Source organism: Portunus trituberculatus, chromosome 16, assembly GCF_017591435.1.
Source record: "Portunus trituberculatus isolate SZX2019 chromosome 16, ASM1759143v1, whole genome shotgun sequence".
Classification (NCBI taxonomy): Eukaryota; Metazoa; Arthropoda; class Malacostraca; order Decapoda; family Portunidae; genus Portunus; species Portunus trituberculatus.
This window is the reverse complement of record NC_059270.1, coordinates 12,861,099-12,878,013: the sequence shown is the minus strand read 5'-3', so window position 1 is coordinate 12,878,013 and position 16,915 is coordinate 12,861,099. Positions and strand designations below refer to the sequence as shown.

Below are 16,915 nucleotides of genomic sequence, written 5' to 3'. Positions count from 1 at the left end.
ATTTGTTTTTTCTTGTTTATTCATCATAAATTTCTTGATAAATCTTGACACTTTTTTCTACGTCATGAGCCACATTGCTACTCCTGGCAGGATTTGGGTTACATTCCTTCAGGGTTTCTAGAGCTTTTCGATACCACCGAGACATTCTCTAAGAGTTTTGATGTCCAGGCCACGCACAGGTTCTTCTTCCTCGTCTCTCTTTTTCTGCCTCCTGAGATGCCTGTCTAGCTCTATAAGTTCATCATTTGAGAGAGATTCAGTATGGCTTTCCAAAAGATCTTGAACATCATCATCAACTTCATTGAAGTCAGCCCTATGGCACAGATTTACTATGTCATTTCTGATCGCACCGATGTTTTCTTCAGCGAAGCCTGGGAAGTCATTTGCGCATTCTGACCATACTTTATTCCATGCCGAGTTCATGGTAGACGTCTTCACTTTGTCCCAAGATGACTTGATGTTATCTAAGGCGTGCTTGATGTTATACGACTTTCACCATTCTCCGATAGTGGGCTTGCCAGGCCCATCTGTGCCCTTTATCAGTTGCTGCATGGTTTGCCGCTGGTAGCAGGCTTTAAGAGTTTGCCATGGTTATTATGAATATATTTGTGCTTACAATAGACCCTTTAATATTTCATTTATTCATCTAATTAGTAATGCATGTAAGTAATATGTAATGCAGTTAAAAAAAAAAAGGGCGGGGGAAGAGATAACAGGCTCCAAGGGTGATCAAGTTAAAGTCGGTAGTGTGAGTGGCGAGGAGGTGTGGCGTGGATGACGTCATCACCCCTGCTCCCCCACACTGGGCCCCCTCGGATGACATGACCGGATACTGTATCTGTGAATTTTTCTTACCGTATATCGAATCGAGGGTAGTAATTTCCAAATACCATAACTGTGAATTTACTGGATAAAGAACTACCGTATAACGAGGACTTACTGTATATTGTATTTAATGTTCCCTTTATTCTTTATCATAAAGATATTCAGGAAGACTAGAAGCAGCACATCGAAATCCCAAATTGCCAGCAGAACTGTCGGGAGTGTTCTGGCTTCTGGCAGCACATCTGTACCTGCAATGGAGAAATTTCTAATTTCTCAAGTGTTCCCAAGATACTACAAAAGATTAGTGCTAACAAAAAGTTGCAGAACCCTTGCAGGTTAAATCTTTGCTTAGCATCACAGTAAAGTTGATGATTGATACAGATGAGGCTGTACATATATTTAAGAAAGTCTATGTAGAAACATGTTTGCTTCAGTAATGAAGAACACTGCATGAGGTTGTGACATAGCAAAGGGTAGGTAGATTCTACTTTTACATATGTACTAAAGTGTCTGCAAAAAATATTGTGCACTCCCCATTTTCTTTAAAATCTCATCGTATTTGTCATTTGTGAAAGTTAATTAATATCTTTCATATTGCCCTTGACTTTGATGACCAATTTAAGCAGCTTAGGCATTGATTCAGCTAAACTCTTGAAATTTTCCTTCTCCATACCTCGACACTGTGATTTTTTTTTCATTTCACTGGTAAGGTGCTGAATGGAAGATGTGGTGCAGTCTGGTGTAATTCCAGAAGCTCTAAATGGGTTTGAGGTTTGCCATGTTCCCTGACCAGTCAAGAACTTTTCAACCACTGCATAATCTTTTTGTCCCAGTGCCATGAAGTGCCATCCAGTATGGTCATGTTACAACCATGTAACTCACAGAAAGGCAACAAATGATCCTCCACCATTTGCTTGTTATATTGTTTCATTCTCAGGAGGAAAATGACATCTTCCCTGTCTTCTATCACCACTATATGCACCTTAAACCATTGCAATAGGAGAATGTTTCACAGTTTTACTTGTGCATTGAGGCATGTAGCAATCAGAGCTCTGTTATTCTGGAGTCCATTCCTTGTATTTGCTTGCAAATGCAAGCCATCATTTTCATCTGCCTTGTAAGAAAGGGTTTGTTATGAGACATATAACATATTTGGGTGCAACTTCTTCAGTTCATAAGCCATAATTCTTAGACTCCTCAAAACCTCATACTTCATGAGGTATCAGTCACCTTGGATGTCTTTCTTAACCTCCTATATGCTTTTTTTTTTCTTATCTTTTTTAGCAGTATGGTGTTTAGAGGGACAGTGCAAATTACTACATCTAGGTAGTTAGTGGTTAGTGTATACTTTCAATAATTTCTAATTGGCGCATTTTCAGTCTTTCATGCAAAAATACCAGGCTTTTCTTCATCTGTTGAGGTTGGCTAGAGCAATGCAAATGGTGTATAAAAAAAAAAAAATTGAAGGATGAAAAGAGAAGGAGAGGGAACTCTCTATGACTGCTCCCTGAGTACTAAAGCAGGAGCTGTCAGTCCCCAGATATACCTTCACTTTTCCTGTGCTCATGGCAGCAATACCAAACATAAGAAAAGCCCAACTTGACTCAACTACACAATAATCTAGCATACAATAATTTGGAGACTTCAGGCAGTAATGCACAATACTTTTTGTAGACACTATAATATTGGCATCAGGTGATGCTTTTGGGAAGTTTTGCTTTGAGAATATGAATAAATTATAGGTATAATAAATCTTAAAGTTCTCAGAAGTTCACCTGACTTTTCTAATTTGCTTAAGACAAATAATTATCCAAGCCACATGTTTTTACATTATGAACTAACTGTACAAATGACACAAATCCCTCTTAAAAACAAAAATCAAGTATAACAATAATTATATCATATTTCTATACTATTTTTTTTCACTTTACAAAAAAAAAAAAAAAAAAGAAATCACAATCTTTCAATGAATGACCATGATACAAATAATAAAGAATAGATGCTTAAGAGACTTCACCTGTAGCAGTATTCCTTTGTACACATGTAAGAGCCACCCTTCTTCACCTTGTCACTTCCAGTTTGTGGTCCCACCTACAAAGTAAAAAGTTTGTTAGTTTGAACAATTATTACATAAAGGATTTTGTTTAAAAAAAAATCAAGAGGAACCTGATCTTGATTGTGAGCAAGCATACAATAGCCTGATGGAGATCCTGGAATGCTATTGCAGGAAACCAAACAAACAAAGAATTATTTGGCATACAATAAATTCTAGAGGTAAAGCTTTCCTGAGTCACTTAAAATTGTAATGATGTCAGGTTTCTAAGTTCCACATATGATGTAACAATGTTTATCATCTCACAGCCAACAACAAAACAGACAGACAATGTGACCACGTCAGACTTTGGACAACTTCATTTTTACATCTAGTGGAAAACAGTATCATCCCAGAAGTTATGTGGTCAGAATATATCTGGAGAAAAATCATCTTCATCTAGTTTGTTTCAGTTGGGTCCTGGGATTGGATATATGTTACCTGCATGCCTGGCTTTCTACAATCCAGGAATGTGAATTTCTTTTAAGAAAGAATTATCATTATGATGTGGAACTTTAACATCAAAATGCTTGCTAAGAAAAAAATATTGTGAAAAATCAGTAAATTCCAGTGGATAGTGGAGGGTAAACTCAAGATGCAGAATGATTGATTGAGAGCATGTCTCTTTCCCACTCAACCTTCCACTTCTTCTGATCCCATTTGAATTAACTTAGATATATAAATGGTTCCATTTGAAAGGTGGCAGAGCAGTTAAAGAAAGGGCATTAACTAGAGAAGTTCACAGCTTTTCAACTATGCATCTCTCTCTCTCTCTCTCTCTCTCTCTCCCTTTTCTTTTTCCTATCCTCCTTTTCCATACTATGAAAATGTCCACAAAAATTACATAATGATATGTGTGTGTGTGTGTGTGTGTGTGTGTGTGTGTGTGTGTGTGTGTGTGTGTGTGTGTGTATTTACCTAATTGTATTTACCTAATTGTAACATACGGAAAAGAGCTATGCTCGTGTTGTCCCGCTCCATATCTATTAATGTCCAGCTTTTTCTTAAAATCATGAATATTCCTTGCTGACCACTTCCACGCCTAAACTATTCCATGCTTCCACCCTTCTATGAGGGAAGCTATATTTTTCACATCTCTCCTATAAGTGGCCATTTTAGTTTTTTCCCATGCCCTCTCGACATTCTTCCATTCCACATACACAGATCTTCCCTATCCATTTTTTCCATGCCAATCATCACTCTGTATATTGCTATCAGGTCTCCCTTTCTTCTGTTTTCCAGGGTTGGAAGTTGCATTCTTTTCAGTCTGTCTTCATAAGTCAAATCTCTTAAGTCAGGCACCATTTTCGTTGCAGCCCTCTGTACTTTCTCTAGTTTCCTTATGTGTTTCTTTAAGTTCGAGCCCACTGTATTGTTGCATATTCAAGCCTCGGTCTTATCATTGCAGTAATTATTTTCTTCATCATTTCTTCATCTAGATATACGAACGCCACTCTTATGTTCCTCAATAAGTTCAATACTTCTCCAATTATTTTGTTTATATGTCTCTCTGGCGATAGGTCATTGGTAATTGTCACCCCAAGGTCTTTTTCTTCATGACTGGTTTTATGTCTTCATTTCCTATCTTGTACATACTCCTGATTCTTCTTTCACTCTTGCCAAACTCTATTTTCTTGCATTTTGTCGTGTTGAACTCCATTTGCCATGTACAGCTCCATTTCCATATTCTGTCCAAGTCTTCCTGGAGTAGTTCGCAATCTTTGTCACATCTCACTTTTCTTAACAATTTTGCATCGCCTGCAAATAGGCTCACATAACTGGACACCCCATCCACCATGTCATTTATGTAGACTGCGAACATTACTGGTGCCAACACTGATCCCTGTGGAACTCCACTCTCCACCAATCCCCATTCTGATGGTCTGTCCTTAATTATTGTTCTCATTTCTCTTCCTACCAAAAGTCTTCCATCCATTTTAGTAAACTGCCATGCACTCCTCCTACCATTTCAAGTTTCCAGATCAGTCTCTGGTGTGGTACCTTATCAAAGGCCTTTTTAAATCCAGATATATTCCATCAGCCCAACCATCTCTTTCCTGTATTACATCTATCACCCTCGAATAGTAACATATCAGGTTTGTCGTGCATGAACGCCTTTTCTAAAACCAAATTGACACTCACAAAGTATGTCATTTTTCTCCAAGAAGTCTGTCCATCTATTCTTCACCACCCTCTCACACATCTTAGCTACCACACTTGTAAGTGACACTGGTCTATAGTTCAATGGGTCTCTTGTTACCTGATTTATAGATTGGGACAATGTTAGCTCTTTTCCAGTCTTGGGGCACTACACCTTCCCTTAATGAGGCATCAATTACTTCACAAACTTTTTCTGCCAATTGCTCCCTGCATTCTCTTAAAATCCATCCTGATACCCCATCAGGTCCCACAGCTTTTCTCACTTCTAAACTCCCCATCATGTTCTTGATCTCCTCCACAGTTACTTGAAACTCCTTCATAATCCCTTTCTGTTCCATTACCAGTGGTTTGTCAAAAGCAGTCTCCTTTGTGAATACCTTCCGAAAGCATCCATTCATAGCCTCTGCCATTTCCTGGGATCTTCACTGTATACCCATTTACTTCTAAACTTTCAATACTTTCTATTTTTGATGTTGTTGTTCACATGTCTGTAAAAAGCCTTGGTTGGTCTTTACATTTATCAATTATATCCTTTTCTTGTTTCTTTCTTTCTTCTCTTCTAATCAACACATATTCATTTCTTGCTCTTTTGTAACTTTCCCACTGCTTAATCCGTCTTTTCCTTCTCCACCTCTTCCATGCATCCTCTTTTCTTGTTCTAGCCTTTTCACATCTATCGTTAAACCAGTCCTGCTTTCCAACTTCTATGTTGTCTTATTGGTACAAATTTTTCTCACCTTCTTTGTATATTTTTATAAATTCCTTCCACTTTTCATTTGCTCCTTAGCACTCTTGAATTTCATCCAATTTGTCTCTTGAAAGAATTTCTTTAGGTTTCCAAAATCTGTCTTGGCATAATTCCATCTTCCCACTTTATATTCTTCATTTCTTCTAGATTTCTCTTCGTCTATCACCTTGAACTCCAAAACTGCATGATCACTCTTGCTAAAGGGCACTCCACCCTCATCTCCTCAATGACCATTGGCTCTGTACTAAAGACCAAGTCCAGTCTTGACGATGCTCCTCTCCTCCAAACCTAGTATCTTCTTTGACCCACTGAGTTAACACATTTTCCATTGCCAGTGTCAATAGTGTATTTCCCATGTTGTCTCTGATCCTTCCATTGACCAGTCCTCCCAACACACCTCTTTACAATTAAAATCTCCCATCATTATAGTTCGTTCACAGCCACCCAACATTTCTTCCAGACATGTTCCTGTATCACTTATCATTTCTTCATATTCCTGTACTGACCATGCATTTGTCTTAGGTGGTACGTACACCACTATGTAGTGCCTCTTTTTCCTTCATTAGTTTCTGCTCTGATCTTTAGCACTTCTGCCTTTCCCATACCTTTTTCACTTGATCCACCTTTATATCTTTTTAACCAGCAACATCACTCCTCCTCCCATCTTACCTACTCTATTTCTTTTCCAAACGTTATATTTCCTTCTCCAACCTTCATCAGGTCTTCTCCTCTCTCAGTTTTGTTTCAGTAAGACCCACAATATCTGGGTTCTTGTCCTCAAGTAATCGTTGAGTTCTAAAATCCCGATATCACTCCATTTATGTTGGAATACATTACATTTCGCTCATATGTAAGTTTCTTTAGTCCTTTCTTGCTGTACTTTTCTGGGTTATGAACCACTTCCTCAGTCTCATATCCAAGATTCTCCAGAAAAACTCTTTCTTCTCTTCTTCTGTCCTCTCTTCATTTTTTTTCAAAGCCTCCTTTCTCAACTCATTTAACATTTCTCTTTCCTTTTCACCGAGATCTCTTCTCAACCAAATCTTCCTTGTTGTTTCCTGCTGGGCTAGCCTCCATGTGTGTGTGTGTGTGTGTGTGTACAGGTTGAACCTCCCAAATTCGGCAACCACCGGACCTTAGACTTGCCAGACCATGGAAAATTCCGAACTATAGGTGGTCCTCAAAACAACCTCTATATACTTACCCTGCATTATACAAGTGTAGCTGTAACATTGTTTTGATATATGATAGTTATACATGAAAATATACATGCAGAAGCATATAGAAAAACACATTGTAAATTAAGTTCAGCATGGAAAATTTTTGCCTGCGCCATTATCATCTCGCCAGACACAGGGACGTTACCAGCGCGCCGAAGCTTAAACCACTGTATGAGAGCACTGTCTAAATCATTGCTTTTACCCTCCTTAAGTGTTCTACGAACCTCCATGTTCTTCTTGCTCTCACACTCACTATAAAACTTGAGAAGTTGATTCTTCTGCTTTTTTATATCATAGACAGTTGATGAGCCAATTTGTACTGTTGGCATAGGGTCCACACTGAAACACCTTTATCTAGCTTCCTCAATAGGTCCACTTTCTGTTGCACTGATATTGTCATATGTTTACGCTTTTTCTTTGGTTCACACACAACATTTATCACTTCCTGGTTGCTTGGAGGCCATGTTTAGGGGCAAATATTACAGAAAAAATGTTTATGCACCTGGGGGAGGTGGTGCTTGCAATGAGTGGCACCGTGGTACTGATCAAAATTTGACCCAGAATGCACGGGCTCCAAAACACAGTACAGCGCCACCGTGTCCCAGCGGCTGTCCGGCAAATTACTCCGGCCAATTAAAAAATTCTGGCAAACAAAAATTTTGCCGGATTACAGGTGTTGCCGGATGAAAGAATACCGGATTAAGGAGGTTCAACCTGTGTTTACCTAATTGTATGTTACAGGGTTCAAGTGGGACTCATAGTGACCTGTCTCCATATTTACATTTATCTAACTTCTTAAATTTGCGCACACTTTCTGCTGTTACAATCTCTTCACTTAATCCATTCCAGATGTCTACTGTCCTATGTCATTTTCCACTCGTTTCAGTAACTTTGCATCATCTGCAAATAAGCTTATACAAGTCTCCACCTCATCAACCATGTTGTTGTCATACTCTATGAACATTACAGGGACCAGAACCGTTCCCTGTGGAACTCCACTTATAACTCTGCACCATTTTGATTCTTTATCTTTTATCACTGTTCTCATTTCACTGTCCTTTAAGAAGTCTGTTATCCGATCCAGTACTTTTCCCTGTAAACCACCTATATTTTTTTTATTTTCCATAGCAATTTTTGATATGGTACTTTATCAAAAGCTTTTATTAAGATCTAGGTGGACACTGTCTGCCCATCCAACCCTCTCCTGATTAATATCTGTTGCTCTACTGTAGAAACTCAATATGTTCGTGACACAAGATCTTCACTTCTGAAACCAAATTGTCTTCCAGTTATTGTATGTGACTCTTCTAGCTGTTGTATCCATCTGTCCTTGACTAATTTTTCAGCTATTTTTGCAACCATGCTTGTTAAGAATACTGGTTTGTAGTTCAATGGTTCCTCTTTGTTACCTCCCTTGAAAACTGGTACACTAAGCCCCACACTTGGCGAATCTCAGCTTGGCGAAATTCACTTTTGGGTTTAGGGTGGCCATGGACCACCAAGTGCATGCTTGGCAATTTGAATTCAAATTTGGTGGTCCCCTGGCAGCTGCACGGAGAACCACACGGCTCCCTGGTATGTCAGACCTCTCTCTAAACCTATCAAAACGCAGTGTTAGAGTCCCCTTCAGCGGTTTTATTTGTGCTACCCTCTGTTCTGCTAGCGTGGGAATGAATTCTGGTGATTTACTGCCAACATGGCCACTACCAGCACAACAGGTGGTACCAGTGGGGGTAAGGACAATGGCGATGGCGGCAATGACGAAAGTGGGCGAGGCAACGGGTGGAAAAACAGGCGAGTATTTATTGTTTATTGGTCTGTTTTGTATATGTTCTAATATGTGAAGGCAAAAGATTTTATTTCAACTCAAAAGATGGTATTTTAGGGGTCAAAAGAGGGACTTTGGCACTGACCAAAGACTGATTGAGGCATTTTTAAGCAATTTATATGGTATAAAGAACTCGTGCTTGGCGAAATTCACATTTGGTGGTAGTTTCGCCAAACCAATTAATTTGCCAACTGCGGGGGCTTACTGTACAATGTTTTCCCTTTTTCAATCTAGAGGGACTTTTCCTTCTTTAAAAAAAACATAATATGATGTTATGTAATATCTCTACCAGCTGGTCATGACATTCCCTCAATATCCAATTTGACACCCCATTCAGTCCTTGAGCCTTGTTCACATCCAAAGTTTTCATAATCTTCCTGATTTTACCGACTTCTATATGGAACTTTTTCATTTCCCTGTGATCTGTTTGTGTCCCTTCATATTTGTTTTCTTTGGTGAATACCCATCGGAAGCACCTATTCATTAATTCTGCCCATGATCTTGCATCCTCATATATGATATTATCAACTTTTAATCTATCTATTGTTTGCTTTTTTTTCATTTTCCCATTACCATACTTATAAAAGAGCTTTTGCTCATTTTTGCATTTGTCAACTATGTTTCTCATAGTTCCTTTATTCCTTTAGTCCTTCTCTTTTCCTCCATCTGTTCCATGCTGCTTCCTTTTTCACTTTTGCTAATTTACATCTTATGGTATACCAGTCTTCCTTTCTCTCCTCCTCACTAATTCTGGTTTTGTGAGCATATCTTTTAATACCTTCGTTATAAATATTCATAAACATATCCCAGTTTTCTTGTACTTTGTTTGCTGTATATAGTTGATTCCACTCAGCTTCTGTGAAGTATTCCTTTAGCTTTGTGAAGTCTGCCTTCTCATAATTATATCTTCCATTTTTGTGGAGTTCATTCTTATTCACTGCTGAGCTATGGTCTAGGATGAGTTTAATTAATAGATGATCACTTTTTCCTAGAGGGCAATGATGTGTGTGTGTCTTATGTATGCTATGTTGTACATTATTTTCTTACAGCTGTCTGTTGGTCACCTAGTCAGCCATTCTAATAAGGAAAGAGCTCTTGTAACATTGCATAAGTCTCCAGGAACAATTTTATCTTATACATGTAGGTCAATTAAGCTGTACTAAAAAGTCATGTACTAATATTGTCCTTAGTATCAGTTTGCCAGAAAAAAAAACATTACAGTGTACTTGGCAAAGGAAAATCTGGTTAAATTTACAAAATGTGACAACAGAAAATTTTAAGAAATTGTTATAGGAACCTATGAGGTGAAAATGCATAACATAATTTCTATTTGAACATATTGTTGTCACTTACAGCTTTCTAAATATCATGTGATACATACTGGATTCTTCTGCAAGCTTGGAGAGTGATTCACACGCCACCAATCAGCTGTCCACTCCCAAACATTGCCTATTATGTTGTGCAGGCCATAGCCATTGAATGGGAAGGCAGTGACTGGACAACGGCCAAGATAACCATCTTCCCCTGTGTTTGTAGTAGGGAAATTTCCTTGCCAAGTGTTTGCTCTGAAAGTTAAGAGAAACCATCAGAGTATGAAAACTTTATTGGTTATTTAAGTACTCAGAAATTTTATGGAAATTTATGAAAGTAGTAGTTAATCTCCACCTGTGTTTTTCATTTGGAGTAAACTTATTCCCCCAAGGATATAATCTATCTTGCTTTCCAGCCCGACATGCACGCTCCCACTCAGCTTCTGTAGGAAGGCGCTTTTTCATCCATTTGCAGTAAGAAACAGCATCGTTCCATGACACATGCACAACAGGGTGATCCATCCGTTCTGAAAATGAAGAATAGAAAATTAATACAATTTACATTGCTTCACTTAAAGTAAATAAAAGCTGACAAGATCTTTCTCACACTAACTAGGTCTGTCTACTATCTATCAGCTATCTAATAATAATCATAATGATGATAATAATAATAATAATAATAATAATAATAATAATAATAATAATAATAATAATAATAATAATAATAATAATAAGAGAAATACTAATAGTAAAAGAACAGCTTGTCTAAGGGAGGCAATGTAGCTTCAAGATAGATCCTTGATGCACTCCCCTGCATTTATATTCATGCAACACATCACTCCATCGGCTGTCCATCCTCATTTGACCATTCAAGTAGAAAGTTCCATCAAGCAACAATTCTGATATTCTTACCAGAAATGTTTGAGTCTGGTCCCTCAGGATGCCTCCAGTCAGCCCCCCTGACTGGAACCCACCAAGGAGCAGCAGCAACAGCATTCTGAAGAGTGGATCTGACATCTTCTGATAATTCTCCATCAAGGACAAATGAATCACCAAACTTTTCTGCCTGGTAAGGAGAGAAAAAAAAATTGAGAAAATACATAAAAATGGCGATGGCTGAGCAGATGCACCCTGTTTATGAAAGGAAGTTGTTCTCAAGTAACATCCACTTAACACCATATGAAATTATCTTTTTTTTTTTCATGCCAAGGGCAACAAAACATTAAAAAACAAAGGCCCACTGAAACTGCAAGTTCCCTTAAAGACTCTAAAGGAATTAGCCAAAAGATAGGGACAAATGTCTTGAAACCTCCCTCTTAAAAGAAGTCAAGTCGTAGGAAGATAGAAATACAGGAGCAGGCAGGAAGTTCCAGAGTTTACTAGTGAAAGGTATGAATGATTGAGAGTACTTGTTAACTCTTGCATTAGCAAGTTGGACAGAATAGGAATGAGAGGAAGAAAGCCTTGTGCAGTGAGGCCACAGGAGGAGGGGAGGCATGCAGTTAGCAAGATGAATAGAGCAGTTAGCATGAAAATAACAATAAAAGATAGAAAGAGCTGCAACATTCTAGCGGTGAGAAAGAGGCTGAAGACAGTCAGTCAGAGGAGGAGAGTTGATGAGATGAAAAGCTAAATATTTCTTATTTATTTATTTAATTTTTCTTGAAGTCACAGCTATCAATTGATCAGAGGAATCTTGTATTAGAGATCTTTGTACCGGTATTTCGTCTTTCGTGCAAGATGCACTTAAATGTAACATAATTATCCTATCCACATACCTCTGTAACATAGTCATTTGCAAGCACAAACAACTGAAATTCTGCATTTGAAACTTCATAAACATCCATATAGAAACCATCTATTTCCACCCATCTTGCTGGCTGCTCCCCATCAGCTGTAAACACCGGATCATTTGTGCCCATCACAAACTTGCCTCCAGGAATATGAACCATTTGATTAGTGCGAGGTAGACCTTGATTTGCATTAGCCTCTTCACCATACTTATAACTTGGAGATTCTTCATTGTTTTCAACTTCCATTGAGGAGGTTTTGATTGAATCCGCTGAAGCTGTTGATGTCTTTCTACTGGTAGCACCACATCCACAGGAGTCACCAGCCTTGGCTGCTCCATTCTCTGAATTTGTGCACTGTTCTGAGGCTGCACAAGCACTCAGCAGTAACAATCCAGTTGTGAATATCTGCCAGACATTCATGATGGCCCCCTTCAAATTCTACCTAGAAATGTAAATATGGATAATATAGAGACAATCTTAGCCTCTTCTCCCAATACTAATGTTCACATGACAGGGATATAATTAAGATGTACAATAACATGCAATAAATATCAATATTTAGAAAATTGTTTAACCAATAAAATAAAGGTGTACAGCCCTGTCAGTAGCACCTCCTTATATATTCTTTTGTTGGCCCTCCCCAAGCCCACCAAGTTTGGGGGGCTGTGGGGAATTCGGGGTTTTGCTTGAGAGGAAGCTATATATGAGTGATATATGGACTTTGAAATGTATAGGGAAATTTCAGTTACAAATCCATTATAGACTAATCAACACTACTGGAAGAGTAATTGTGATAAATCTGTATAATTCATAATTGATGGACGGTGTCAGGGTAGGGGTGGTGCCCCCAGCTAGGTTAGGTTAGGGATTATGTTTAGTTAGTTTATGAGATCAGTATTTTAGGGATATATTTTTTTAATCTAGTCTAATCAGGCCTCAGATTTTTTTGAAATTGCAAAATTTGGTTTATTTTGGCTTTTCCAATCGAAAGGGAGAAAGGCTTTATTCTACAGTTTTAACAAAACTTTTGTTATACAGGTTGAACCTCCTTAATCCGGTATTCTTTCATCCGGCAACACCTGTAATCCGGCCAAATTTTTTTTGCCGGAATTTTTTAATTGACCGGAGTAATTTGCCGGATCACCGCTAGGATGCGGCGGCGCTGTACTGGATCAAATTTGGATCAGTAGGCTACCACGCTGCTGCTCATTGCAAGCACCATAAAAAAAAATTTCTGTAATTTTTGCCCATAAACATGGCTTCCAAGTGACCAGGAAGTGATAGTGTTGTGTGAACCAAAAAAAGTGCAAACATATGACAATATCAGTGCAACAGAAAGTGGACCTATTGAGGAAGCTAGATAAAGGTGTTTCAGTGCAGACCCTATGCCAACAGTACAACATTGGCTCATCAACTGTCTATGATATAAAGAAGCAGAAGAATTAATTTCTCAAGTTTTACAGTGAGTGTGAGAGCAAGAAGAACATGGAGGTTCATAGAACACTTAAGGAGGGTAAAAGCAGTGATTTATACAGTGGTTTAAGCTTCAGCACGCTGGTAACGTCCCTGTGTCCGGCGAGATGATAATGGCGCAGGCAAAAATTTTCCATGCTGAACTTAATTTACATGTTTTTCTATATACTTCTGCATGTATATTTTCATGTATAACTATCATATATCAAAACAATGTTACAGCTACACTTGTATAATGCAGGGTAAGTATATAGAGGTTGTTTTGGGGGCCACCTATAGTTCAGAATTTTCCATGGTCCGGCAAGTCTAAGGTCCGGTGGTTGCCGGATTTGGGAGGTTCAACCTGTAATACTTTCCTTCTTTATGTTTTTTTACTTCAAGTTAGGTCAAGTTCAAGTCTTACATATCTACTTTTAGTTTTAAAATGACAGTCTATAAACAGGTCCAAGATAGTTTGGCAAAACAATAGGATAAATATCTTGAAACCTTCCGCTTAAATGAATTCAGATCATAGGAAGATGGAAATACAGAGGCAGGCAAGAGAGTTCCAGAGTTTATCAGAGATAGGGATGAATGACTGGGAGTACTGGTTAACTCTTGCATTAGTGAGGTGGACAGACTAGGGGTAAGAGAAAGAAGAAAGTCTTGTGCAGCAAAGCTGTAGAAGGAGGGAAGGCATGCAATTAGCAAGATGGAGCACAAAAACAGGTGGTATGAAAATAGCAGTAGAAGATACCAAGAGATGCAACACTGTGATGGTGAGAAAAGAGGATGAAGACAAGTCAGTCAGAGGAAAGCAGTTGATAAGACAAAATGGTTTTGATTCCATCTTATCTAATAATTAAACAGTGTGAGTGAAACATCCCATACGTGTGAAGGGTACTCCATACATGGGCAGAGTTAGCAGTCGGGAGAGGAGGGGGGAGAGAAAAACTGGAGATGACTCAGAATGCTAAACTTTATGGAGACTGTTTTAGCTAGAAAAAGAGATGTGAAGTTTCCAGTTTAGATTATAAGTAAAGGATAGACTAAGGATATTCAGTGTAGAAAAGGGGGGATACCGTAGTTGTCTGGAACGTTGTGTCAAATCTATAGATGGAGAAATTGAGTTTTACAGGCAATGAACACTACTAAGTTTTCTCAACTCTAATAAAAAATTTTAGAGAAATCAAAAGTCAAGCATTCTGTGGCATCCCTGCATGATCTATTGACTTCGTGAAGGTTGGTCATCTCTGAAAAGACGTGAAAAAGTGTAGGGTGGTATTATTAGCGCATAAGTGAATAGGACAAGAAGTTTGGATTAGAAGGTATATAAGTAATGAATAATAGGAAGAGAATGGGTGACAATAGCACCACTGTTAATAGATTTAGAAGAACAGTGATCTATCTCAACAGTAATAGAACAATCAGGGAGGAAATCTAAGATGAAGTTGCAGAGAGAAAAACAGAAGCTGCAGGAGGGTAATTTGGAGATCAAGGCTTTGTGTCAGACTCTATTAATAAAGTTTTTATATGTCAAAGGCAATAGTGAAAGTTTCACCAAAATCTCTAAAGAGAATGACAACGACACATTAAGAAGAGCCATACTGACAATCAGATGGAAGATTGTGAAGTGACACATGTTTAAGAATCTTCCTATTAGAAATAGATTAAAAAAATTCAGATAAGCAAGAAATTAAAGCTATAGGGCTGGTAGTTTGAAGGATTAGAACAGACACTTTTTAGTAACAGGCTGAATTACAGCAAAAAAGAAAAAGTAGAAGTCGACAGACATAGTTGTAAGAGTTTGGCCGAGCAAGGTGCAAGAGAGCCACAGGTACTGAGAATCAAAGGAGAGACCCCATTAGGTCCAAAAGCCTCCCAGCAGTTTAGGCCAACAAGTGCACAAAAATCATCACTGCTAAGAATTTTAATCAGTGGCATGAAATAGTCAGAGATGGAAGAGTGGGAGGAGGAGGCCAAGAATCATCTAATTATTTGAGATTAGAGTTCACTTTTGAAAACAGATAGGATGGCAGTGGTAAACATTAAGTGCCAACCTAATTTTTCTTAGATGTTCATTTGTATTTTATATGGAACACAGTTGTTGCACCATTCATCTTACTAAGGACTATGGTGAACATTGATAAGATTATGTTTTCACAGCAACACTGTTACACAGGTCTGCCAGTATTTGTTATTGTGATACAAACATTGTAAGCGTGGAATGTTAATTTTTCTTTCAATTATTTTCTTATAATATTTGACGATACTGGATTTTCGTTAAAGCATTTCATATGCCTATTACTTATGAATACGGAGCTCTAATTTGCTAATTCATGTACACTTGGCAGAGACAGAAGACCTACTATTCCCTAACAAGCACCATCAGAAAGCCACATTTAGATTTGGAAGATATGGAAGATATGGAAAGTTCACTGCAGTCCCTGAACTAGTACTATTAGACCTTGCTGGGAGTAAATTTTCATTTTGCTAGGTCTCTACTACCTCCTCCTGTACATGTACACATATAAATACACATGTGCATGTAGATGTAAACATGTACATATATATGTGCATTTAAATTAAAGATAAATTAACTATATATTAGGTGAAAGTTGACCTCAAGGTTGATTTCCTTGGTAGCTATAGCAATTACACATGCATGTCAAAGACTCTCTCTCTCTAACAGATATCCATTAATTCTCTCTCTCTTTATTCCTTTTATTTAAAATGATGTGTGATATCATGTCACTGGGTATTGGAAAAAGCATCAATCACTGAAATTTTACTTCACTATTTGTTCCTTGCCATGTTGACTAATACGTATATAAGAAAAAAACAATCATTTTGTCATTTCTCCCGGAAATGGCCTGCTGTATTTCTTTCATCATTTATCTATTTATTTATTTACTTTGCTTCAAGTTTCCGTCAGTTCAAATATATATTGGATTGATACTCTACAACCTTGATTTTATTGGCGTGGAAATATTTATCTCGGGAGAAGAGGCTAAGCGTATTTCCGTATTCCGTACTAAGTTAAAATTTGAGGATGTGGAATGGAAAATTATAGAAATATAACCGGCTATCTAGTCTACATATCAAAAACTTGTTACAACAAAGAACTACCTAGTACACGCAACAATTAATACTTACATAAAGAGAGAAAAAAAACACTATAACAGTCTGGTCAGCATAGTAACTGTTTTGTCCTTGCCACTTTATCTTATCACGGTGAGATGTAACAGCTGCTTGATGATGACACAAGCATATATCGCCGCATCACTTAGCGCCAGGAGTGCAAGTGCCGTACACACACACACACACCACAATCACCACCTGTCAAGAGTGACTACCGAGTCACGAATCACGACCGCTGCCCGGCCCGCACTAGAGCTTGAGCTTGAGTTGGGAGTCACCCAGCACTTGCTGTCAGTGTAACCTTTGGATCGGCGTTCTCCCATACACACCTGGAAATGGAAGAGCG

At 38.2% G+C, this 16,915-nt stretch overlaps 1 protein-coding gene across 2 annotated transcripts; it reads right to left on the bottom strand.

Moving 5' to 3' along the window:
- Nucleotides 1-440: 440 nt before the first annotated feature.
- LOC123504566 (formylglycine-generating enzyme-like) lies at nucleotides 441-16,889 on the bottom strand. Of its 2 annotated transcripts, XM_045255168.1 has the most exons (8): nucleotides 16,768-16,889; nucleotides 11,962-12,418; nucleotides 11,096-11,249; nucleotides 10,539-10,710; nucleotides 10,255-10,438; nucleotides 2,843-2,916; nucleotides 941-1,073; nucleotides 441-838 (listed from the first exon to the last, which is right to left on the bottom strand). In XM_045255168.1, the coding sequence occupies exons 2-7, from the start codon at nucleotides 12,394-12,396 to the stop codon at nucleotides 965-967; spliced, it is 1,128 nt and encodes a 375-aa protein (XP_045111103.1). In that variant the 5' UTR covers nucleotides 12,397-12,418; nucleotides 16,768-16,889; the 3' UTR covers nucleotides 441-838; nucleotides 941-964. The 2 variants fall into 2 exon arrangements, with proteins under 2 accessions (XP_045111103.1, XP_045111102.1); XM_045255167.1 differs by lacking the exon at nucleotides 441-838 and having other exon boundaries at nucleotides 927-1,073.
- Between the last annotated feature and the right edge of the window lie 26 nt (nucleotides 16,890-16,915).

What these genes read in the sequence shown, in the direction of transcription:
- LOC123504566 (XM_045255168.1), bottom strand. Translation starts at nt 12,396, where the DNA reads ATGAATGTCTGGCAGATATTCACAACTGGATTGTTACTGCTGAGTGCT. An exon ending in CAAATGACTATGTTACAGAG is followed by an intron (nt 11,250 to 11,961) that starts GTATGTGGATAG and finishes TCTCCTTACCAG; the next exon opens with GCAGAAAAGTTTGGTGATTC. An exon ending in ACCAGACTCAAACATTTCTG is followed by an intron (nt 10,711 to 11,095) that starts GTAAGAATATCA and finishes CTTCATTTTCAG; the next exon opens with AACGGATGGATCACCCTGTT.